Source organism: Theropithecus gelada, chromosome 9, assembly GCF_003255815.1.
Source record: "Theropithecus gelada isolate Dixy chromosome 9, Tgel_1.0, whole genome shotgun sequence".
Classification (NCBI taxonomy): domain Eukaryota; kingdom Metazoa; phylum Chordata; class Mammalia; order Primates; family Cercopithecidae; genus Theropithecus; species Theropithecus gelada.
The window spans coordinates 99064226-99088235 of NC_037677.1; the positions used below are offsets into that span (position 1 = coordinate 99064226).

At 48.7% G+C, this 24010-nt stretch overlaps 1 protein-coding gene across 3 annotated transcripts; it reads right to left on the reverse strand.

Moving 5' to 3' along the window:
• Positions 1 to 284: 284 nt before the first annotated feature.
• ACTR1A (ARP1 actin related protein 1 homolog A) lies at positions 285 to 23988 on the reverse strand. 3 transcript variants are annotated; one of them, XM_025397388.1, is made up of 11 exons: positions 23760 to 23988; positions 11887 to 11951; positions 10146 to 10221; positions 9239 to 9364; positions 6687 to 6811; positions 5241 to 5457; positions 4094 to 4186; positions 3077 to 3251; positions 2914 to 2975; positions 2209 to 2249; positions 285 to 2036 (listed from the first exon to the last, which is right to left on the reverse strand). In XM_025397388.1, the coding sequence occupies exons 1-11, from the start codon at positions 23805 to 23807 to the stop codon at positions 1934 to 1936; spliced, it is 1131 nt and encodes a 376-aa protein (XP_025253173.1). In that variant the 5' UTR covers positions 23808 to 23988; the 3' UTR covers positions 285 to 1933. The 3 variants fall into 3 exon arrangements, with proteins under 3 accessions (XP_025253173.1, XP_025253175.1, XP_025253174.1); XM_025397390.1 differs by lacking the exon at positions 10146 to 10221 and having other exon boundaries at positions 23760 to 23885; XM_025397389.1 differs by lacking the exon at positions 11887 to 11951 and having other exon boundaries at positions 23760 to 23882.
• Positions 23989 to 24010: the final 22 nt, after the last annotated feature.

Genomic DNA, 24010 nt, shown 5'->3' on the forward strand with positions numbered 1-24010 from the left:
GGGATGTTGAGAGCCACTCCTGTCATCTGGAGTTGAGTCTCACCCATGGGCTAGAGTGTACACACGAGTGGGACCTTCTGTTTTTGAACTTAGGCTGTGGTGTGATCACCCTTTGCTCCGCATCCAACTGACAGGCTGGGACTTGGGCTATGTCCTGGACAAGGCTGGCTGGTGCAACGATGCCCTCTAGAGGATGGATCAGGCCCAGTCACCACCTCAGATTCAGGGCCTGCTACTCTTCGTCTTCCCACTTGGCCCTGGTGACAGACAGATACAGGCCCAGCTGATGTGTCTATCGGAACGACTTTATTTCAGTACACTGGGCCCCACCAGGCAATGTAGTTTGTGCGAGGCTGTGCGAGGGACAGGCTTGGGCTAAGAGAAGGGAGGTGAGTTGGTTAAGCGCACTGCAGTCCGCGGGGCGCTACATTGCTTTCACACATACCTGCTGCTGCGGCCCACACCTGGCAGGGGCCTTTGGTCATAGGATGGTGTGGGGGAGAATACTGTGTGAAGTCTGGGATTGGGATGGGTCTTGGTGTCACAGGTGAGGGTGCCGGTGAAGACAGGCTGGCACCAACTTTGCACCATCTAGGCTGAAGGCCTTTGGACCACTTCTAGGGGTCAGGCCTGGCTCTATTAGCTCCTGGCACTCTGGTCTGGCCCTCTCCCTCAACCAAGCAGGTCCACGGTCAAGAATGGCACAAGATCAGCCCAGAGGGGGCCTTCCCACCTCTACAACCTAGTCCCCTGGTCAGCTACAGTGGCAAAAGGCAACTTGGTAAATTGCAGCTTTCTCCAGTCTTGAGGGCACTGGCTCTCCAACACCCCTCCCTTGCTTAGGGGCCTCTGCCAAAGAAAAATTTTACCTCCTGTTTCAGAAAATCTAACCAGTAACCAGCCTGTTGATTCCAGGGCAGTGAGCAAGAGGAAAAGGGAGAAAGAGCCTGGTGGGAGTGTCTTTGAATGTAGCTTCCAATCTCAAATGGTCCTGCAACCTGTGGACACTGTCAGCTCACCATCAGCTGGGAGAGGTGGGACCCTGGAGGCTAAGCTTAGGTGCTGTAAACATTAGTGTAGCAAGGCAGGAGGCAGCGAGCTCCCTCTCTCCAGCCCCTAACTGAACAAACACTTCAATAAATAAAACTGTTTGAAGATGGCATTGCAACAAGAACGGATGGAAAGCGAGGACCTGGAACCAGCAGGTGCCTTAAACTCTCCCAAGGTCCCCAAAAGGGGACTGGGCTGGGAACATAAACTCTGCAGCCATTCAGAGGGAGGACTGCTCCTGCCCTCCTCCAGTGGCCGGTGTGGTCCTGTTCCCTGGTGAACACAAGGGCCTCCTGCTCTCTCCTAGATCCAGTCTCCGTAATAGCTCTTGGGGTGCTTTTCTAGCCTCCCAAACCAAAATGGCAACAAAACCAGACAGAACTCAACCCCAGCCCCAGTCCTCAGTGTGCAGTCAGGAGGCATCGATAGTGGAGTGACCAGCAAGGGGAGGCAGCAGCTGCCTGGGGCCTCAGGGCACCCTGGGGGTGGGTATGAGGGTGGGGCCAGTCCAGCCAAGGATGGGCAGCAGCAAGGTCTCCCAGGGGATGGGTTACCTCCCTCTGTCTCCCTGTGGTAGTAAACGGAGTCCCCCACAGCCAGCCAGAGGCCACCTGAGGAGGGAGCACAGCCTTTGCCAGCACTCTTCCCTGTCAGGAGCCAGTTAGCGGTCAACCCCAGGCCTCGGGCTGTCACCATCGCGCGTAGTTCATCGTCCTTTCTGGGCCTAGGGTCCCTGGGCCACACGGCACTCGCATGTGCGCACACACTCATATCCACACACGCACTCACACACACAGGCAGTTCCTCGCAAACACTCCGACTCAAGAAAGCGAGTTTTAAAGTGGAGTTAACTTCAGAGAGAGGTGAAGATGATGTCCCAACATTAGAAGGTTTTTCTGTGGATGGATCGGGCACCGTCTTCCTCATATTCCTTCTTGGAGACCCACATCTTCTTAAAGGTGTCCAGGGAGGCAAGGATGGAGCCCCTGGAGGGAGGAAACCCAGAGGAACCGTGTGAGAGAGAAGTGGGTGTGTGTGGAGCCTACCAGTCCCCTGGGGCCAAACCAAATGAGGCTTTTCTTTAGAGGGATGGGGTGCTGAGGGGTTATCGGTGCCATCACTTCCTGTTCCGTTCTTACTCCCAGAAGAGCTACTCACCCAATCCACGTGGAATACAGTCTCTCCTGAGGTGCAGATATCTGCAAAGGTGGGGGGAAAGAGAAATCTGAGACTTCCAGTCCTCCCACTCCCTTTCCCTACAACGCTTCTCCTTCTGCCCATGGCGGGGGATACATTTCACACAAGCCTGAAGCTCTGGCCTCTCTGGAGGGCACTGTGGCCAGCCTCCCACTCATCTGGGGAAGCAGGTTTCCAGTCCCCACAGGTCCCAGGGAAGCTGGGGCTATTGGGCAGCCAGGGAGAAGCAGACTCCATGGCAGGAACTGTACTCCTTTCTTTAGGATCCCTACTCTCCTCAGACAGCCAACCCCCTTCACCTGTCACTAAGGTGTCAGACTGTGTGACAGGGGAGCCACCTGGGCAGGCAGCACAGCAACATTAAGTCAGTCTCCTCTAAAGATTATAGTTTCCCTGAAAGATCATGCAGGGGGCCCTCTACCTAGTACCCTGCCTCATCTGGGTATTAGAACTGCCTTCCTTTGGCGTGAAGAGGGAGAATGAGAACTCAGCCTCCCTGTGGCAGACCTATACCTCAGGGTCAGTGTACAGGCTGGGAACCTGGTACTGCCTGTAGAGCCATGGCTGCCTGAAGAGCTTGGGCAAAGCTAGAGGGAAGCTACACCAGGTGGGACTCTGTCCATGGAAGCCCAATTCCACCCAGGCCAGGCACCACCATGCTCCTACCCTGATCTTCACATCTTTTGGAGCTAGTTTCTTCACTTCACTCAGTAGCCTGTCACCAAAACCTGAACAGGCAAAGAGGAGAACTTCAAGTCAATTCTCGGGTGCCTGGAGCCAGCAGGAGCCGAACACTTCCAGGGCAAGGGCTCCAAGAGAAAAGACCAACCTTTGAACAGGGTAGAGCCTCCTGAGAGGACGATGTTGGAGAAAAGCGTGCGTCGCAGGTCCATGTCTGACTTCTGGATGGCGAACACCAGGACCTCGTGGATGCCTTCACTCTCCTCTCCAATTAAATCTGGCCTGAAGAGCAGCTCAGGGGCCCGGAATCGGGAAGGACCAATCTGCAGGTAGGAGGACCAGCTGAAGATGTTGGAGCTGGGACCAAGGTCCCTTTGGGAGTGGGAATGGAAGAGGCCCCTCTGCACATCACTTAGTAACTAGGTGGCTATGAAGGCCAGGCTCAAGACAGACTCTACATGTTAAGAGCTTAAAGGAACAAAGATAGGGCTCCTCGAAACTAGTGAGGGGAGGCTCCTATATTTCATTCTTGCTCTGGCATTTTCCAGCCAAGAGGTCTTTGGCATCAATTCATGGATTTATTTACTCATGGAAACGTCTTCCTAGCAATGGGGGTTCAAAGGAGTGGTAACTCACCCTACACTGCGCCCAGGTGTGGTGAAGGATGGCACTAACCATCCCACTTCCTAATCTCATACTGATGTGGGACAATCCCTTAGCAGCTTCCTCCCCTCTAGCGGGAGGGAGCAAGGTTCCTGCTGCCTCCTCTGCAGGAGACAGGGCCATTCATGCTCAGGAGCTCTGCTGCTCCAGACAGAGGGTGTAAAGCTGGGGTGTCCAATCTTTTGGCTTCCCTGGGCCACAATGGAAGAAGAATTGTCTTGGGTCACACATAAAATACACTAACACTAATGATAGCTGCTGAGCTAAAAAAAAAAAAATTGCAAAAAAAAAAAATCTCACAATGTTTTAAGAAAGTTTACCAGTTTGTGTTGGGCCTTACTGCAAGCCATCCTGGGACACATGCAGCCCATGGGCCAGGGGCTGGACAAACTTGGTGTAAAGGGACTGGCCTGCCAGACTCCAGACCTTCATGGGGAATTCTGTTTGGGCCCAGAGCTTCTGTGGACCTAAGGGGACCGAAGAAAGAAGGGAGGCCACCTACCTCAATGGTGCTGCCATCAGGCAGGTAGTACTGAGCCTTCTCTGTCTCTAGCGTCTCATCCTTCTGGGGGTTTATGGATAGGTAGCAGGCTCTCTGCAGAACCAAGCAAGACAGTCAGGCTGGCAGGAAACCTGATGCACACCCGGTCAAAGGCCCAGGGGAGGAATGTGCTGCTGCACAAACCTGTCTACACACTGTGACAGGGGCCCCAGTGGTCACTATAGCTGCTGCCCAGAAGCAGGGGCAGGGAGGTCTCTGTTGGCCTTCACTGGGTGGCATTTAGCATACGAGTTCTTATCTGCTCCACCTTCCTGGTGGGCAAGCTTGGAAACTTGGCCTCTGGATCCTAGGTCTGAGACCACAACCTAAGTTCAGACCAGGCCCCGGCATCTTTCTCCTTCTACCACTCATATGGTTCTGGTCCTCCTCAGCTCAGAGGTTTCCCTATAGCCACAGGTGGCAGGAGGGTTCTTTTTACTTACAAAGACAAATGTTTTAAATGTATTATGACTTCTTCAAGGATGTTAAAAAATAAAAATAAAAAAACCAGGACTGGGCACGGTAGCTCATGCCTGTAATTTCAGTACTTTGGGAGGCTGAGGCGGGCAGATCACTTGTGGTCAGGAGTTTGAGACCAGCCTGATCAACATGGTGAAACCTCGTCTCTGCTAAAAATACAAAAATTAGTGGGGTGTGGTGGCAGGCACCTGTAATCCCAGTCACTCGGGAGGCTGAGGCAGGAGAATTGCTTGAACCCGGGAGGTGGAGGTTACAGTGAACCAAGATCGCACCATTGCACTGCAGCCTGGGTGACAGAGTGAGACTCCATCTCAGAAACAAAACAAAACGAAACAAAACAAAACCCTATGTAATTTGCATATAAGGTACAAAAAACATGCTGAGCCTCTATGTAGCCATCACCCAATTGAAGAAATGGAAGCAGCTCTCTTTCCCCCAATAAGATGGCAGCACGTCAGGAAGGCGAATCTGTCAGTGTGAAGTGGGGGAGACCTGGCTGGAAAGAACAGGGCCTCACCAGGGACCCTCAGGTAGGTGCTTCGCCTGGCTTTACTGGCAGGTGACCAAGGTCTTGGATGCTATGCTCCCAACCCCCACTCTATCCCTAGGCCCAGGGGGCAGCACTTACTTCTTTTATGGCCTTGACAATCTCAAACTCAGAGGATGAGTGGAAGTCGTAGCCCTCCTTACGCAGGTAGAGGCGCAGGAAGCGAGAGACGTCCCGGCCCGCGATGTCGATGCGCATGATGGAGTGGGGCATGGCAAAGCCCTCATAGATGGGCACAGCATGGGTGACACCATCCCCAGAATCCAGCACCACCCCTGTAGTCCTGCCTGTGGCATAACTGAAGCAAAGGGGCAAATCGTCACTCAGCACTGCCTCCTCACGCTGGGAAGAAATACACTTCTTTTTAGAGTTCAATGTCAGCTAAACTAAAGCGTGGGCCTGCCTCTCTCCAGGGGCTGTAGAATGGACTGGGTACTAAGGAAGCCCGGGTGTTGGAGCAAGCCATGAAATACCTGAACGGAAGGAGCTGAGCTTCTCCAAGTTCCCTCCCCGCACCCAGAAGAGCAGGCCTTCCTGTCTGAGATGGCCTGGCCTTCAGCTGCTTCAGAGACCCAGCCTAGGGCCAGTTTTAACTCTCTAGACAAAAGGCAAAAACCCTCAAATGCCAACAGGGGCCAGGCAGGAAAAGTAAGAGTAAAGAAAAATAAGAATATTTTTCACTTCCATAAAAAATGAAGGCAGGAGAAGACGGTGCCTTACTGGTTTGAGAGCCCGGGGACCTTTGTCAGCCTCCCTCCAAAAAAAGGCAAGTGAGGCAACTGACCCCCTGCTCAGGGTGGGGAGGCCAACAGAGCATGGGCGTGCTGTGGGGAGGGTGGGTTTGCCAGCCCCATCTCAAGTGGCAGCCGCTCTTCAGCTCCAGCTGATTTTTGCCCTGTGGGAATGTGTGCCTGGCATTCCCAGATCTTCCCATTGTTTCAGAGAAGCCAAAAATTTGGATTTTGATGGGACAGCTCTTGATTTTTAAATGCTGGCTCACGATTTGTTAATGGGGTCAAATAAATCCCACGTGTAGGTCACTCATGGATTATCTCTGCCGTAGACCTCATCCTGGTATGAGGTGGGGTAGGAGTGTGACAGGAGCCATGGGGGATGGGAACAAGGACTGTGGTGGCATTCGGATCATGGTTGTCTCAGCAGCCTGGCAAAGCAGCCGACCACAGTAAGTACTGAATAATAAGTGGACACATTACAGGGGCCTCCGGGAAGAGCTGCTGCAGCATGTGGCTGCCTCGGCAGGCCCAGCCAAGGCCTTGGGGACCAAACCCACTAGGAGTCCTAACACTGGCATATGGTTAATAGCAGCCACATGTCCTTCTTTGCTTTCAACTACGAAGCCTAAGTGCTCAGTTTCAGCAAAAGCCTCTCTCTCTTTCCTACCATCTTTAACCTTTCCCTCGCAGAGGGGGCTCAAGTTACTCTGAACCATCCCAGAGGGGAGTCAGCCTCAGCTGTGCCAAAGGACTGCTTTCCCCGCAGGGGCCGGGCTAGCCAGCTGCTACTCACAGGCTGAGTACAGCTTGCATGGAGATGAAAAGAGCGGGCACATTGAAGGTCTCGAAGAAAACTTCGGCAGCTCGTTCCCGGTTTTTGCGTGGGTTTAAAGGCGCTTCAGTCAGGAGCACAGGATGCTGGTGAAAGGAGCCCGGGAGACAATGAGGCCAAGGACAGATTTCCATCTTCATTAGTCTTGGGGGAGAAGACCCTGCCTTGCTGTTTTGAGAGCCTGGGGACTTCTGTCAGCCTCCCTCCAAAAAAAGGCAAGCTGTGCCTGTCACCTATCCCTACCCAAGTAGGTTTCTCAACTTTTCAAGTTAATGCCCCCTTTAAAATTTCATTCTGTCCTCAGCTGTGCCCCCCAACTCCCCTCTTTGTCCTCCAAGATTGTTATACAGGCCCCTGTGTCTACTGCATATCTCCAACTGTCAAGAAGATTTTGTGAAACTCTAAATTCCTGCTGCAGACCAGTACCAGTCTGTGACCTGTTAGGAACCAGGCCGCACAGCAGGAGGTGAGTGGCAGGTAAGTGAGCACTGCTGTCTGAGCTCCACCTCCTGTCAGGTCATCAGAGGCACTAGATTCTCATAGGAGTATGAACCCTACTGTGAACTGCGCATGTGAGGGATCTAGGTTGGGCACTCCTTATGAGAATCGAATGCCTGATTATCAGAGGTGGAACAGTTTCATCCCAAAACCATCTGGCCACCCCAAACCCCCACCCCCATGGAAAAATTGTCTTCCAAGAAACTAGTCCCTGGTGCCAAAAAGGTTGGGGACCACTGCTTTAAAAAAACTGTCTGAAAACAGCCAGGCACGGTGGCTCACGTCTGTAATCCCAGCACTTTGGGAGGCCGAGGCGGGCAGATCATCTGAGGTCGGGAGTTCGAGAGAGACCAGCTTGACCAACATGGAGAAACCCCGTCTCTACTAAAAATACAAAATTAGCCAGGCATGGTGGTGCATGCCTGTAATCCCAGCTACTCAGGAAGGCTGAGGCAGGAGAATCGCTTGAACCCAGGAGGCGGATGTTGCGGTGAGCCAAGACCGCGCCATTGTACTCTAGCCTGGGTAACAAGAGTGAAACTCCGTCTCAAAAAAGCAAGCAAACAAACAAACAAACAAAAACCAAAACTGAAAACATCCCACCTGCACCTGGAAATTGATACACCTAGTCTGCACCTCTCTGCATTTTTTTTTTTTTGAGACAGGGTCTCACTCTGTAACCAGGCTGGGAGTTCAGTGGTGCGATCTTGGCTTACTACAAACTCAGCACCCCCAGGATCAAGCAGTCCTCCCACCTCAGCATTCCAAGTAGTTGGGACTACAGGCATGCATGATTACACCCGGCTATTATTTTTTCGTATTTTTAGTACAGATGGTGTTTCGCCATGCTGCCCCAGTTTGTCTTGAACTCCTGAGCTCAAGAGATCCACCCAAAGTGCTGGGATTATAGGCGTGAGCCACAGCGACCGGCCTCCCTTTGCATTTTTGAATGGAGAGTTACTTCCTCACAAGTTAACAAGCACAGGCTGTACACAGTGGCTCACGCCTGTAATCCCAGCATTTTGAGAGGTGGAGGCGGACAGATTGCCTGAACCCAGGAGTTCGAGACTAGCCTGGGCAACATGGCAAAACCTTGTCTCTACAAAAAATACAAAATTGGCCAGGTGCCATGGCTTATGCTGTAATCCCAGCTACTTGGGCGGCTGAAGCAGGAGAATCATTTGAATCCGGGAGGCGGAGGTTGCAGTGAGCCTAGATCACGCCGTTGTATTCCAGCCTGGGCAACAAGAGCAAAACCCCACCACACACACACACACACACACACACACAAATTAGCTGGGCATGGTGTGGGGGGTGGGGCTGAGATGGGAGGATTACTTGAGCCCAGGAAGTCGAGGCTACAGTGAGCTATTGCACTCCAGTCTGGGCAAAAGAAGTTAATGAGCACAGGCTCTGAATTCTAAAAGACATAGGTTTGAATCCCATCTCTACCCTTTGTTCACTAGGTGACCTTGGAAATACAACTTGGCTCTTCTGAATTTGTTCCCTTGTTTGTAAAATGAGATACTACTACCTATATCTCATAGGAATGGTGTTAAGATTAAATCTGGCCGGGCGCGGTGGCTCACGCCTGTAATCCCAGTACTTTGGGAGGCCGAGGCGGGCAGATCACGAGGTCAGGAGATCGAGACCATCCTGGCGAACATGGTGAAGCCCCCTCTCTACTAAAAATACAAAAAATTAGCCAGGCGAGGTGGCGGGCGCCTGTAGTCCCAGCTTCTCAGGAGGCTGAGGCAGGAGAATGGCGTGAACCTGGGAGGCGACGGAGCTTGCAGTGAGCGGAGATTGTGCCACTGCACTCCAGCCTGGGAGACAGAGCAAGACTCCGTCTCAAAAAAAAAAGAAAAAAGAAAAAAGATTAAATCTGAATATGCCTGAAAAGCAAATGGCTCCAGTACTCTTGGCAGTGATCATCATCCTCCTCATCTCTTAGGGTAGGAGTTTCATACAGCTTTGCATACCCTACAGGAGTGCCCCACACACAGGATCCTCACCTCCTCTGAGAAAGTCTGCAGCTGGTCCTTAGAATAGACATATTGCCAGATGCGTTCCATGTCGTTCCAGTCCTTGACGATGCCATGCTCCATGGGATAGCGGATTGAGAGCAACCCTCGGTGCTCCTGGGAAAAGAGAACAGGACTTGCAGCTGCAGTCAGGCTCTGCCCAGGACGCTGCTCTCCCAAGACTGAGCAGTGCAAGCTGAATCCCTCGCAAAGAAGCCTTAGCTTCCTGAGCTCCCACCCTGCTGTCCTTGCCCAGGGCTAAGGGTAGGCACTCATTCTCCAGGTCTATATACTGTTTGCTGCAAACTGCCCTCATTCCCGAGAAGCCGGCAAAGCAGGGGGCTTCTGCATTTCCATGGCCCCTCAGGTGCCTCTAGGGCAAGTGGCAGAAGGCACCTTCCTCAGTGCCTGGTTCCAGGACACAATCTCCTGGCTCCCACCTCTGGGCCTCAGTACTTGAAGCGAAGGATGGCAACAGCGATTCTGCTGTTCTGCTTACGAGAGGCTGCATGAGGGCTCTGCCAAAGCTGTATGAATTAACTCATCCCTAGGGTACCCCAGCCAGGATCTCCCCACTGAATATTGTTTGTGAAAAAAATAACTAACAATTTGATCACTGACAAGGCAGTGACAGAATGCAGAAGACAACAGCCCTGTTTTCTAGACTGGTCTCAGTGTTTCCCAAAGTGAGGTCCCTGGTATTTCTTCTCCAAGACCCCAGGCTATTCCTGGGAAAAATAAACCACTAGACCTAGGATGAGAGAATCAAAAGGGAGATTTTCAGAGAAAGTTGCCCCTTTTACTTCTGGTTGTGTCCAAATGTTGGGACACGTTCCATGTGGTGAATAATGAAGGTCCTCTGCTGGCTTGAGGCTTGTTCTGTAGGCCTGGGAATTACCTCGGCTTTGGGACCAATGAAGATGTCGCCTTCAAGGGCTCCTGCCATGACACGAACATGCTTGGGTCGGCCCACACTAGGAAAGATAGTGAAGAGGACCATCATTTTTCATTTCACGACAGAATACAGGAAGGATGTATAGATGTACACACACACTCAAATTCTACTGAGATTATCTTCCAGGAGTGAGGTCACAGTTGATTTTGATTTTCTTCTTTATATTTTTCTGTATTTTCCACAATTTCTAAAATGAACATGTATTATATTATTTATATATTATTTCATATTTTATTATATTTATTATAAATTATGAAAACACATTTTTAGAGTATTCAATACCTTTAGTTCTTTTCTTTCTCCAGTGTATGTACAGACCAAGAAAGATGAGGAAATGAGAATTTCTAAAGGAGTGATTAACTCAAAACATTTTAGTGTCCTTAGTCCCCTTCCCAGGATCTCTATGTAAAACTGTGATGCTGGGCTGGGCTCGGTTGCTCACACCTATAATCCCAGCACTTTGGGAGGCCAAAGCAGGTGGATCATTTGAGGTCAAGAGTTTGAGACCGGCCGGGTGTGGTGGCTCACGCCTGTAATCCCAGCACTTTGGGAGGCCGAGGCAGGCGGATCATGAGGTCAGGAGATCGAGACCATCCTGGCTAACACGGTGAAACCCTGTCTCAACTAAAAATACAAAAAATTAGCAGGGTGCAGTGGCGGGAGTCGGTTGAGGCAGAAGAATGGTGTGAACCCGGGAGTCGGAGCTTGCAGTGAGCCAAGATTGTGCCACTGCACTTCAGCCTGGGCGACAGAGTGAGACTCCATCTCCAAAAAAAAAAAAAAAAGAGTTTGAGACCAGCCTGGGCAACATTAGCTGGGAGTGATGGCACATGCCTGTAATCCCAGCTACTTGGGAGGCTGAGGCACGAGAATCACTTGAACCTACAAGGCAGAAGTTGCAGTGAGCCGAGATCGCGCCACTGCACTCCAGCCTGGGCTACAGAATGAGACTCTGTCTCAAAAAACAAAAAAAAACTGTGATGCTTCAGATCGGACAGATAGCCTCTTCCTTTCCCTCCCCCTTTAAGCCCTTCCTGTAAGCCTCTGTGTTCTTCTCCTGCCTGCAGTCTCTCTCCCTTAGGAGGAAAGTTCTGAGAAACTCCTCATTAAGATGGTAGAAGGGCTGTAATCCCAGCACTTTGGGAGGCTGAGGTAGGCAGATCACAAGGTCAGGAGATTAAGACCATCCTGGCTAACACGGTGAAATCCCATCTCTACTAAAAATACAAAAAAATTAGCCAGGCATGGTGGCGGGCATCTGCAGTCCCAGCTACTCGGGAGGCTGGGGCAGGAGAACGGCGTGAACCCAGGAGGCGGAGCTTGCAGTGAGCCGAGATTGTGCCACTGCACTCCAGCCTGGGCAACAGAGCGAGACTCCATCTCAAAAAAAAGATGGTAGATGGGTTAAATGTTAATCCCCAGCCTGGGTGATAGGAGAATTTTAAAAGGAGGGCTCCACCAAGAGGCAATCATCCAAAGCAATGAGTTACCAATGATAAAATTTTTTAGCAACAGATAAAATTGGATTTTTAAAAAGAGGCCTCTGATCTGTGCCTCTCAAATTGTACCATGTAGACAACTGTTTTCCTTTATTGACTCCAAACCCAGCTCCTGTCCCTTATAAGGCTGGACCTATAACAAAGCTGATGAACCTCCAAAACGTCTAAGCTACAGAATGACTTACTAGTTTGGAAAGCAGTATTTGGGGATCTGATCACCAGCAAAACCAGCTTTAATCACACCGGATCCCTGAGGAAAGAGGAGAGAGAATGAGGAGTCAGAACTATCACAAATAAAAGAGGAAAAATACATTATATGGTGCCATTTTTATTTAAGAAAAGAAAGTGGCCAGGCGCAGTGGTTCACAGTTGTAATCTCAACACCTTGGGAGGCAGAGGTAGGCGGATCACTTGACGTCAGGAGTTTGAGACCAGCCTAGCCACCGTGGTGAAACCCTGTCTCTAGTAAAAATACAAAAATTAGCTGGGTGTGTTGGCATGCACCTGTAGTTCCAGCTACTTGGGAGGCTCAGGTGGGAGAATCGCTTGAACCTGGGAGGCAGAGGTTCCAGTGAGCCAAGATTGTGCCACTGCACTCCAGCCTGGGTGACAGAGTGAGATTCTGTCTCACAGGGAAAAAAAACCCCAAAAAGCAAAAAACCTAATATTTGTATATAATATATACATTTATTTGAACCTAGAAAAAAGTGAATGCACACCAAAAAAAGGGAAGTAGAAATAGGATAGCGAGGAGGATTCTCACTGTATACTAAACCATATTGTGTGATTTTTCTGTAGTCTCTGACTTTTCTACATTGAACATGTTTTGCTTTGGGAATTAAAAATACTAGTAATAAAGGGAAGAAAAAGATAGAAAACCTGGGGAAAGAAGAAAGTACCTAGAAGCATCAAAGGAGCCAAGTTCAGGAACTTAAGGTGGGAAAAGCACGTGACTCCTTGTTACACCACCGAGGGGCGCTTTTAACCTACATTCCTGGCTCAGGCCTGAACTCTCCCAGCTTCCAGGGCCTCTGTGACAGACACCACCATGAGCACTGTCATGCTTGAAACGGACTCCCATGGAACACGTGCTGTTTGGTTCTTATTGCAGGGGCACAGCACTATGCTTTGGGAGATTTTTGTTGTTGTTTTGTTTGTAACTATGCTTTCCTTTTACTCCTTGGTCTCCTGATGGTAAAGAAAAGTGAAGACCTAAAGCCTCGTCTGAGAATAGAAGAGAACCACAGTCCTGCTGCTCCAATACTTAGTATGTTGAGTGAGCTGTCCAGAAAAGAATCTAAATTCTCCCAGCATCTCAGGTACCACCCAGGGCCCAATCAATGTAAACATTGACTATAGACACAGAGACCAACCCTGTGCAGGACAGATGTCAAGGCTTAATATTGCTTGTAGATACACCCTGTCCTCTTCCGTGTTTTTTTTTTTTTTTTTTTGAGACAGAGTCTTGGTCTGTCACCCAGGCTGGAGTGCGGTGGCACAATCTCGGCTCACTGCAACCTCTGCCGGCTGGGTTCAAGCGTTTCTCCTGCCTCAGCCTCCTGAGTAGCTGGGATTACAGGTGCATGCCACCATGCCCGGCTAATTTTTGTATTTTTAGTGGAGACGGGGTTTCACCATGTTGGTCAGGCTGGTCTCGAACTCCTGACCTTGTGATCCTCCTGCCTCGGCCTCCCAAAGTGCTGGGATTACAGGCATGCCACCACACCTGGCCTCCTCTTCTTAACTCTTCTACCACCACACCTGATATCCTCGCCTTTCTAACCCAACATGGTTTGCAGCTGCACCTGTAGCTGGGGCAAGCCTTTTCCTGCTGCCTGTTGACCACTCTCCTGGGGTGGAGTGTGGTATTTCCTGACCCCACTTTGCAAGCATTGAACATACCAGGAGACGCTAAGTAGCCAAGGTTATCTGCACCAAAGGCTTCCCAGCAACATGCCTGCTTCCCTCCTTGTTTCTCTTATTCCCGCTCTTCTGCAGGAAGAGGGGGAATGAGACTGGCCATCTGGTGCCTGCCTCTGGCAAGACAGAGGTTGGTGAAGGAAGCAAGTGGTTAAAGGAAGCCGGGCATGGTGGCTCACGCCTGTAATCCCAGCACTGTGGGAGGCCGAAGTGGGGCAGATCACATGAGGCCAGGGAGTTCAAGACCAGCCTGGACAACGTGGTGAAACACTGTCTCTACTACAAATACAAAAATTAGCCGGGTGTGGTGCTACACGTCTGTAATCGCAGCTACTCAGGGAGGCTGAGGCAGGAGAATCACTTGAACCCGGGAGGTGGAGGTTGCAGTGAGCCAAGATCACACCACTGCATTCCAGCCAGGGAGACAGAGTGAGACTCCATCTCAAAAAAAAAAAAAAAAAAAAGAAAAAAAGAAGTGGTTGAAGGGCAGAGAAAGTGCTATGAGAGGAGAGCAGGGCAGCCAGTACTCTAAGGGAGCAGGAACCTTTGCCAACAGAAGAGAGTGAAAACAGAAGACAATGTGCAAACTCATTGGTCTGGGCAGTACAACAAGGAGCCTGGAAAAGGTGCAGCTGTCAAGTGAGCTGAAAGACTGGGAAGGAGGGGGAACTTGCCTACAAACCCAAGGGCTCTGAGAGCAAGGCACGGACAAGCAAGAAGGGAACTCCTAGAACTTGTTTGCTCAGGCTTCCAATGATTGCTCACTGCCTTCATCTGGGTGTGGTGATGCCAACAGACTAATTGGGTCTCCTGGCAGAGGTTAAAAACAAGAGAGGATGAGATCTGTCCTTCAGACCCTGGATATTTTTAAGAGATGATTTTCCTGGGTATTTGATTTTTAGTTTACTAGCCAAAGGACTAGAGTCTGGGTAAATAGGCAGATTATGAAGTCAGATTCATTTTTTCTTCTCTGTCCTTCCTAGCAGAGTATAAAAGGCCCAGTTCAAATATCACCGCCTTCCTCCTGAAGAAAAATCCCCAATTGGAATGAATCTTCCTATTATTTTACAGCAAATTGCCATTACCTGCACCATGAGGTGGCATGCACTTCATTCTGCTTTCTATTACAATGTAAGGTTTCCACTTTCGTCTCTTTTCAGTCGAAGTTCCTTAAGAGTAAAGTACATTTCGGCAGTATCTGGCATTTGCTGGGTACTCAACGGATGCTGGCTGAGTAAAATTAAAATCAAGTGCAAATGACTGGCAGATAGAACCTAAAGTATGGAACCTGAATGACCAGCTGAAATGACAGAAGCCCCAGGCAGAGGTGGTTCAGGAAAGGGGAAAGCAGCACTGGGAGTGATGCACAAGGTGGAACCAGACCCAGCGTGTCCTTGCAGCCCCAAACCAGGCCTGCCAGGTCAGTCATAGGGTGAAGAATCAGTGGAGAATGAGGAGCAGCTGAGCTGCCTCGATTCTGCTCAAGCCATACAAATTCTGCTAAAGAGCATACAAAAGGGTTATGTCCATTTCTTTAAGAGTATTTACAACTAGGAACTGTGTACCTGGCAAATAAGCTGCCATTGTCTTTGTTTTTTTTTTTTTTTTTTTTTTTTTGAGACGGAGTCTCGCTCTGTCGCCCGGGCTGGAGTGCAGTGGCCGGATCTCAGCTCACTGCAAGCTCCGCCTCCCGGGTTCCCGCCATTCTCCTGCCTCAGCCTCCCGAGTAGCTGGGACTACAGGCGCCCGCCACCTCGCCCGGCTAATTTTTTTTTTTTTATTTTTTAGTAGAGACGGGGTTTCACCGTGTTAGCCAGGATGGTCTCGATCTCCTGACCTCGTGATCCGCCCGTCTCGGCCTCCCAAAGTGCTGGGATTACAGGCTTGAGCCACCGCGCCCGGCCTGTCTTTGTTATTCACTCTGGCAAGGCCAAATGAACATGCCTGGTAGAGGCTTCTTGAGTAGTCTCAGCTGGGTGTGGTGACTCATGCCTATAATCCAAGCACTTAGGAAGGCTGAGGCGAGCAGATCACTTTGAGGTCAGGAGTTTGAGAGCAGCCTGGCCAAAATGGAGAAACCCCATCACTACAAAAAATACCAAAAGGCCAGGCATGGTGATTTTGCCTAGGAAGATTGCCTGAGCCCGTGAGGTCAAGACCAGCCTGCACAACATGGCGAAACCCTGTCTCTACAAAAAATACAAAAATTAGCTGGGCATGGTGGTTACGTGCCTGTGGTCCCAGCTACTCAGGAGGCTGAGGTCGGAGGATCACTTGAGTCTGGGAGGTCAAGGCTGCAGCAAGCTGTAATTGCACTGCTGCACTCCAGCCTGGATGACAGAGTAAGACCCCGTCTCAAAACAAACCAACCAACTAACCAAACAAAAAGTATGGCTGGGTACAGTGGCCCACGTCTGTCACCCCATCACTTTGGAAGGCAGATGAGGGAGGGTTGCTTGAGGCCAAGAGTTTGAGAGACCAGCCTGGGCAACATGGCAAAACCCCGTCTCTACAAAATATTTATTTTAATTTAATTTAATTTTTTGTTTTGAGATGGAGTCCGGCTCTGTCACCCAGGCTAGACTGCAGTGGCATAATCTCGGCTCACTGCAACCTCCGCCTCCTGGATTCAAGCGATTCTCCTGTCTCAGCCTCCCGAGTAGCTGGGATTACAGGAATGCACCCCCAAGCGCGGCTAAGTTTTGTATTTTCAGTGTAGACAGGGTTTCACCGTGTTGGCCAGGCTGGTCTCGAACTCCTGATCTCAAGTGATCCACCCGCCTTGGCCTCCCAAAGTTCTAGGATTACAGGCATGTGCCACCATACCTGGCCTACAAAATATTTAAAAATTACTCGGGCGTGGTGGTGCGGGTCCATGGTCCCTGCTACTTGGGAGACTGAGCCCAAGAAGTCAAGGTTGCAGTGAGCCATGATCTCACCACTGCACTCCAGACTGGGCGATAGCATGAGCCTCTGCCTCAAAAAATATATATAAAAAAATTAAAATAAGGCCAGGCACAGTGGCTCACACCTGTAATCCCAGCACTTTGGAAGGCCGAGGCGGGTGGATCACGAGGTCAGGAGACTGAGACCATTCTGGCTAACACGGTGAAACCCCATCTCCACTAAAAAACAAAAAATTAGCCAGTCAAGGTGGTGGGCGCCTGTAGTCCCAGCTACTCGGGAGGCTGAGGCAGGAGAATGGCGTGAACCCAGGAGGCAGAGCTTGCAGTGAGCCAAGATTGAGCCACTGCACTCCAGCCTGGGCGACAGTGCGAGACTCCCTCTGGAAAAATTAGCTGGGCATGGTGGCATGCACCTGTAGTCCCAGCTACTCAGAGGCTGAGGCAGGAGAATCTCTTGAACCCACGTGGGGGAGGTTGTAGTGAGCCGAGATTGTACCACTGCAATTTAGCCTGGGTGACAGAGAGAACCTCCGTCTCAAAAAATAAAATAAAAATAATAAAAATAAAATAATAAATACAATTTATTTATTTATTTATTTTGAGACAGAGTCTCTCTCTGTCGCCCAGGCTGGAGTGCAGTGGAGTGATCTTGGCTCACTGCAAGCTCTGCCTCCCCAGTTCATGCCATTCTCCTGCCTCAGCCTCCCGAGTAGCTGGGACTGCAGGCGCCCACCACCACGCCTGGCTAATTTTTTTCATATTTTTAGTAGAGACGGGGTTTCACCGTGTTAGCCAGGATGGTCTCGATCTCCTGACTTCGATAAATACACAAATTTTTAAAAATCAGATTATCTGGCAACACTAGGTCCATATTCCTGCATGGGGACAATTGGATAGAAATGAGAAGCAGTTAACACTTTGGTCAGGCAATGCTCAATTCAATTCACCTTTCAGATTTCCCAGTCTGGAAGAGGTGCCTTTCAGGCTATTCTCTCTCTTCTCTTTTGAGTATATTTCCATTCCTGGTTGGCCTCTGCAGGCATTGAGTTTGAGATCCCTATTCTAGGCATTTCCAGCCACTAACTGGTGACATTTCTTCTTCCACATAGTATCTGATTTCTTTTTTACCCTCAGAGGACTTAGCTCAGTGTGAAACACATCCTTGGCTTGCAAAATACATGTAATTGAACAGTGAAAATATCTTTATAAGTCACCTCTTTTTCACCTTTTCTGTCAAGCTAGGGATGGATTCCTGCTGAAGCTGTACAACCAACAACCTGAATATCACAGTGCAAGTGACAGTGTTAGATAAATACATTGACTTCATTTCCTCAGCTAATTCTAGTGTCCCTAAAAACTTAAGTGAATCAGCATTAGTAGGATCAGAAAAGATGATGACAAATTATTAAAAAAAAATTTCTTTTGAGACAATTAGTGAAATCTGAACATTGACTAGATAACTAATAAGATTAAGGGGTTCTTGTTAATCTAATTAGGCATGATAATAGTATATTGATTATGTTTTTAAATGAGTGTGGGGCTGGGCATGGTGGCTCACGCCTATAATCCCAGCACTTTGGGAGGCTGAGGCGGGTGGATCCTTTGAGGCCAGGAGTTCAAGACCAGCCTGGCCAACATGGCAAAACCCCGTCTCTACTAAAAATACAAAAATTAGCTGGGCATGATGGTGCGTGCTACTCAGCTACTCAGGAGGCTGAAGCAGGAGAATAGCTTGAGCCTGGGAGGTGGAGTTGTGGTGAGCATCACTGCACTCTAGCCTGGGTGACACAGTGACTTCATCTCAGAAAAAAAAGAAAAAGAATGTGGGAGAGGGAAATGGGCAGGAATGTAGTTGAAAAGATTGGCCAAGAGTTTGATAACTGTTACAGCTAGGTGATGGGATATATGGATGTTCCTTACACTATTCCTTCTCCTTTTGTATGTCTGAAATTGCTATAATAAAAAGAGGTAACAGTAAGATGATAGCACTTAAGTAAACTTTCAAAACACAAACAGCACACTCCCCTGCCTAACTTAAATGCATATGTACATAAAATCATGGATGGATCTAGGCATGGTGGCTTGCTCCTCCTGTACTCCCAGCTACTTGGGAGGCTGAGGCAGGAGGTTTGCTTGAGCTCAGGAGTTTGAGGCTGCAGTGAGCTAGGACTGCAGCACTGCACTCTAGCCTTGGTGATAGAGTGAGACCTCATTTCTAAAAAAAAATTTTCTCCTGACTTATCTTCCTGAGTATAAAAGGAGGACAATTTTATGATGATGGTTGTTTTGGGGGTTATTTGTAAAATAGAGAGAAAGGATAGGGTTGCCAGGCACAGTGGCTTATGCCTGTAATCCCAGCACTTTGGGAAGCTGAGGTGGGAGGACTGCTTCAGCCCAGGAGTTCTAGATCATCCTGGGCAACATAGGGAGACCCCATTTCTACAAATTAAAAAAAAAAAAAAAAAAAAAGGCCGAGCAGGTGGTACATGGCTGTAGTCCCAGCTACTTGGGAGGCTGAGGTGGGAGGATTGCTTAAGTTTGGCAAGTTGAGGCTGCAGTGAGCTTTGATTGTGCCACTGAACTCCAACCTGCGCAACAGAGTGAGACCTTGTCTCAAAAAAAAAAAAAAAAAAAAAAAAGATAGGGTTGTGGAAGTGTACAAAGAGTCTTCAATTATATCTGTAATGTTTTATTTCCTTAAAACATGAAGGTGGATGGGAACACTAAAGCAAAAAAAATACTGAAGGAAATACGGCAGCATGTCAATATTTATTATATCTGGGTAGTAGACACATGCTACCTGGGTGCTTGTTATATACCACACAGAATTTTTCTGTATGTTTAAAGTGTCTCTCTGTTCTTTTTTTTGTCTTTTTTTTTTAAGGGGGCTGAAGCAGCACAACATCCAAAGCAAAACAAACAAATGCTTAGCTTATTGTTGAACTTCTGAAAATCCTGCATTTAGGTCCATATAGTCACAAAGACAGTTTTAAGTTTGACAAGAATGTTGATCCATTTTAGGTTTAGGCAAAACTGTAAACTTAGAGGTTGTTTGTTTTTTAAAATAGGCTGGAGTGAGGTGCACGAGCTCACTGCAGCCTCAAACTCCTGGGCTCAAGGGATCCTCCCATCTCAGCCTCCTACAAGGGCATGCCATCAAGCAAGCCTGGCTAATTTTTTTTTTTTTTTTTTTAAGTAGAGATGAAGTCTGACTGTGTTGCCCAGGCTGGTCTCCAATTCCTGGGCTCAAACGATCTTCCAGCCTTGGCTTTCCAAAATGCTGGAATTACAGGAGTGAGCCACCACATTTGGCCTGGATCTTAGCAAAGATTTGAGTTTCAGAATAAACATGGTATTCTGATCAAAGTGTAGTCCTCAAAATGTGGCCTAGGAGCTGCTCTTATCTTACCCTATTCTCTATGGTATGTCTTTGGGAAGAAATAACTTATATTTAGGTTTAAAAAATACCTATCATCGGCCGGGCGTGGTGGCTCAAGCCTGTAATCCCAGAACTTTGGGAGGCTGAGACGGGCGGATCACGAGGTCAGGAGATCGAGACCATCCTGGCTAACACGGTGAAACCCCATCTCTACTAAAAAATACAAAAAACTAGCCGGGCGAGGTGGTGGGCGCCTGTAGTCCCAGTTACTCAGGAGGCTGAGGCAGGAGAATGGCGTGAACCCGGGAGGCGGAGCTTGCAGTGAGCGGAGATCCGGCCACTGCACTCGAGCCTGGGTGCACTCCCAGGCTGGCGAGACTCCGTCTCAAACAAACAAACAAACAAACAAACAAAAAAACCTATCATCATAAAGCTTCTTGGGTGATTTAAAAAAAATACCTATCACTTTATTGTTGTCATTAAAGCACACACCTACCTGCTCCTCCATTTTCCTCATTAAATTCTGATGCAATGACTTGATGCCAGAGTAAGATGAAAGGAGTGGTCACAATTGTCTTATGATTGGGAAAGGCTGTGAACCTAATGGGGTTCTTTCCCTGCTTTCTCTCTCCTGCATTCTTTTGATTACACTCTTCTTAGCTCATAAATAAAGTGTAGCAACATGTTAAGCTATGGAGTTAACATGGCTAGTGACACATTATTCTCATTATATATAATAAGTTGTCTCAGATATTTCAAATAATGTGTCCTATACATCTACCATCTTGAAAATAATAAAAACAAAATGACCCCCGAAAATGTCAAATAGCAAGAACTACCTGAGACCCCAAATCTAAAAATGTGGCAGATATTCAGCAAATACTAATAGGAAAATGACTTAAGTTTCTCCTACTTCACCTTTTGGCAGAATTATTGGCATAATAAAGGACATGTTTTCCCAGAGGGGGAAAAAAAAAAAAAGACAAGTCAATTCTTTAGATCTTGAAACTAAAAATGCATCACTGCTGTAATGCGTTTCCAAACATACTACCAGGAAAGAGAAAGAAAAAAACTAAGAAGCGTTAGTGTAAGTGATATTAAAGAAAATGGTTGGAGATGGAACTCCTGCCTAGTAATTCAGGAAGCAAAGGAGCTGGTGGGATGGACAGGTTGTTCCTTCTGCATTGCTGATGAAAACAGGAAATTGAATTTCTATATATTTTTCCTTTTTACAGCTAAGAAAAAGGCAGAAGAAGCACAAAGAGCCTGGCTAAAGACAGAAATCATAGTGCTCTCTGAAAATCAACATCAAGAACAAAAAGTCCTACTCAATTATCTGCAGTAACTAACTAGAGAAAACTCCCCATCTTTTCTTTATTTAGGAATATCTTTGTTACTTTGATAGAGATATTAAGTCATTCATCCAATCACCCATCAATTCAATGAAAAAACATTTATTGAGCACACAGAGGTGCCAGACCCTAGGTACTGTGTGTGTATGGAGAGAAGTGGGTGAAGTGAGACTAAAGAAATATCATCTTTCTTAAATTTTTTCTTTTCCAACACCACTAAACCTGTGGGGGAATATCATCCTTTTCCACAAGGATTTAATAGTCTAGCGAGGGAGACAAAAAAAATCCTCTAAAAAATTAGGTATCTGGGTTGGGTGCGGTGGCTCATGCCTGTAATCCCAGCACTTTGGGAGGCCGAGGCGGGTGGATCATTTGAGGTCAGGAGTTTGGGACAAGTCTGGCCAACATGGTGAAACCCCGTCTCTACTAAAAATACAAAAATTAGCCAGCCGTGGTGGTGCACATCTGTAATCCCAGCTACTTGGGAGTCTAAGCTGGAGAATCTCTTGAAACGGGAGGCGGAGGATGCAGTGAGCTGAGATCGCATCATTGCACTCCAACCTGGGTAACAAAGCGAGATCCTGTTCCCTCCACCCACCCCCCCACACCAAAAAAAGAGGTGTCTCTGCCAGGCACGGTGGCTCAGGCCTGTAATCCCAGCACTTTGGGAGGCCAAGGTGGGAGAATCTCAACAGCCCAGGAATTTGAGACCAGCCTGGCCAACATGGTGAAACCCTTCCTACAAAAAATACAAAAATTAGCCAGGGGTGGTGGCGCGTGCCTGCAGCCCCAGATACTCGGGAGGCTGAAGCGGGAGGATCACTTCAGCCCAGGAGGTTGAGGCTGCAGTGAGCTGTGATCGCACCACTGCATTTCAGACTCAGCAACAGAGCGAGACCCTGTCTCCAAAAAAAGAGGGAAAGAAAGAAAGAAGAGAGAGAGAGAGAGAGAGAAAGAAAGAAAGAAAGAAAGAAAGAAAGAAAGAAAGAAAGAAAGAAAGAAAGAGGTGTCTCATTGAGCTCAATCCTGACCCTTTCCAGGAGGAATAATAACAAAATAATAAAAACAAAATACCCCTGAAGAGAAGGAAAATTTAACGAAAATAACAAAAATATCTTGGAAAAAGCGAGCAACTTGGAACTGGATCTGTCTGATGACTGGCTCAATTCCTAAGCTGGATGGTTTGAAATCTGTTATTTAACATCCTTGCATACACTGGGGATAGTAATTCCTATCTACCTAACAGAGCTGAAGCTTAAACGAGAACACTGTAATATGCCTAAGGTCCCAAGAGCTGAATCAACAAAGAGAATCTGACAGTCAGCTTACGACAGAGGGAACGGATAGTTTTACTGCAATGGAGGGACCTACAGGGGCACAGAAAGGTATCAATCTGTGGGATCAAAGCTTTGAATCGAAGGCAGAAATGCAGTCGTTTTACAATTTTCTCCTTTCCCCCCAAAATAAGAGCAGTATTTAGATTCTTTCTATTGGTCACTATTGATGCTTCTGCATGGTGGTGCTGGCAAAAGGGATGACGGATAAAGTACTGGATTTAGGGCACCTCTGCTATGTGACCTTGGTCTCACGTTACGTCTTTGCGCTTCAGTTTTCTCATCGGTAACACGAGGATCAAAGTTCCTTTTAAACTATGCGTCCAGTTTTTGTGAGGATCCAACTCGAATGTATGTGAAAACGCCCTGAAAGCGCTACAGCGCCAGGCAAATATTAAGTTTGGTAATTTTTTTCCCCTAAGAACTAGGCGTTCCGAAGAGGAAGACAACCTCTCTGCTTGCTTTGTCACTCTCCTTTCTTCTCGACCTTTATCAACTTTGTAATTTATAATCACAGTAATAGCTGACATCCTACAGTAGTTTCTGGCACCAGATGCTCGGGCCCCACCCAGATCCACACTACCAAGCATCCCCGCCTGCTGAGACCGAAGGAAAACTTAGCCGTTCTCCACCCGCGGGCGGGCCCTCGCCTTTAGGCCCCACCACCCAGAGTTCCGGAAGCCAATCCCCACAGCCCTGGAGCACTGCCCCGCCCCTTCAAGAGGGGAAACAATATGGTGGCCAGGAAGAACGGCAGGGGCGCGAGCCAATCACCGCAGAGGCCTAGCCTCATCCGGCAAGGCCCAGAGGCGGGATCACTGGCCAAGATGGACAGCCAGAGCAGCCAATAGGGCGATCGGAAAAGGGTGCGAGGGCGGGCAACAGGCTCTCACACAGCGGTTAAGGCCCCTAGAGCCAAGGGCCCAAGGACCGGCTTGGACTATCTCTTTCCTCTATCCACTCCAGAGTTCTCCATCCCACTTTTGCTGGCTGGCCGCCTTGCCTTCGGCCTATATGATAAGGGGAGGAAGGAGGCGGCGGTGGCTGAACGCGCCTGACAGGCCGGGCCAGTGACAAAGAGCCGGCGGCTCAGGCTGAACCCCGGGAAGCGATCCTTTCTAGGAGGAGAGCCCAAGTCCCCTTACAAATGGGAAAGACGCAACTCACGTTGTCGATCACGACAGGCTGGTTGGCGATCACATCGTAGGACTCCATGGCAGAGGAATCTCTCCTTCTGGGGAAGGAACTGCCTAGCCGGGTCCGCAGCTAGCGCCACTGACACGCATGCGCAGTCTAGCCGCCGGCTCAGAGAGGCGAGGGAGCTGCCCTACCTCCCCTCCGAAAAACTACAATCCCCAGCATGCTTTGCGCCTGGGTTAGCGCTCTAGGTTGCTTTGTTGCCCGCCTAATTTAAGACT

Coding starts and splice junctions, on each gene's coding strand:
- ACTR1A (XM_025397388.1), bottom strand. CDS start 23,807: ATGGAGTCCTACGATGTGATCGCCAACCAGCCTGTCGTGATCGACAAC. Junction 5,458..6,686: donor ATGCAAGCTGTACTCAGCCT/GTGAGTAGCAGC, acceptor CCTTTGCTTCAG/TTATGCCACAGGCAGGACTA. Junction 3,252..4,093: donor CTGATGGCAGCACCATTGAG/GTAGGTGGCCTC, acceptor TCCTACCTGCAG/ATTGGTCCTTCCCGATTCCG.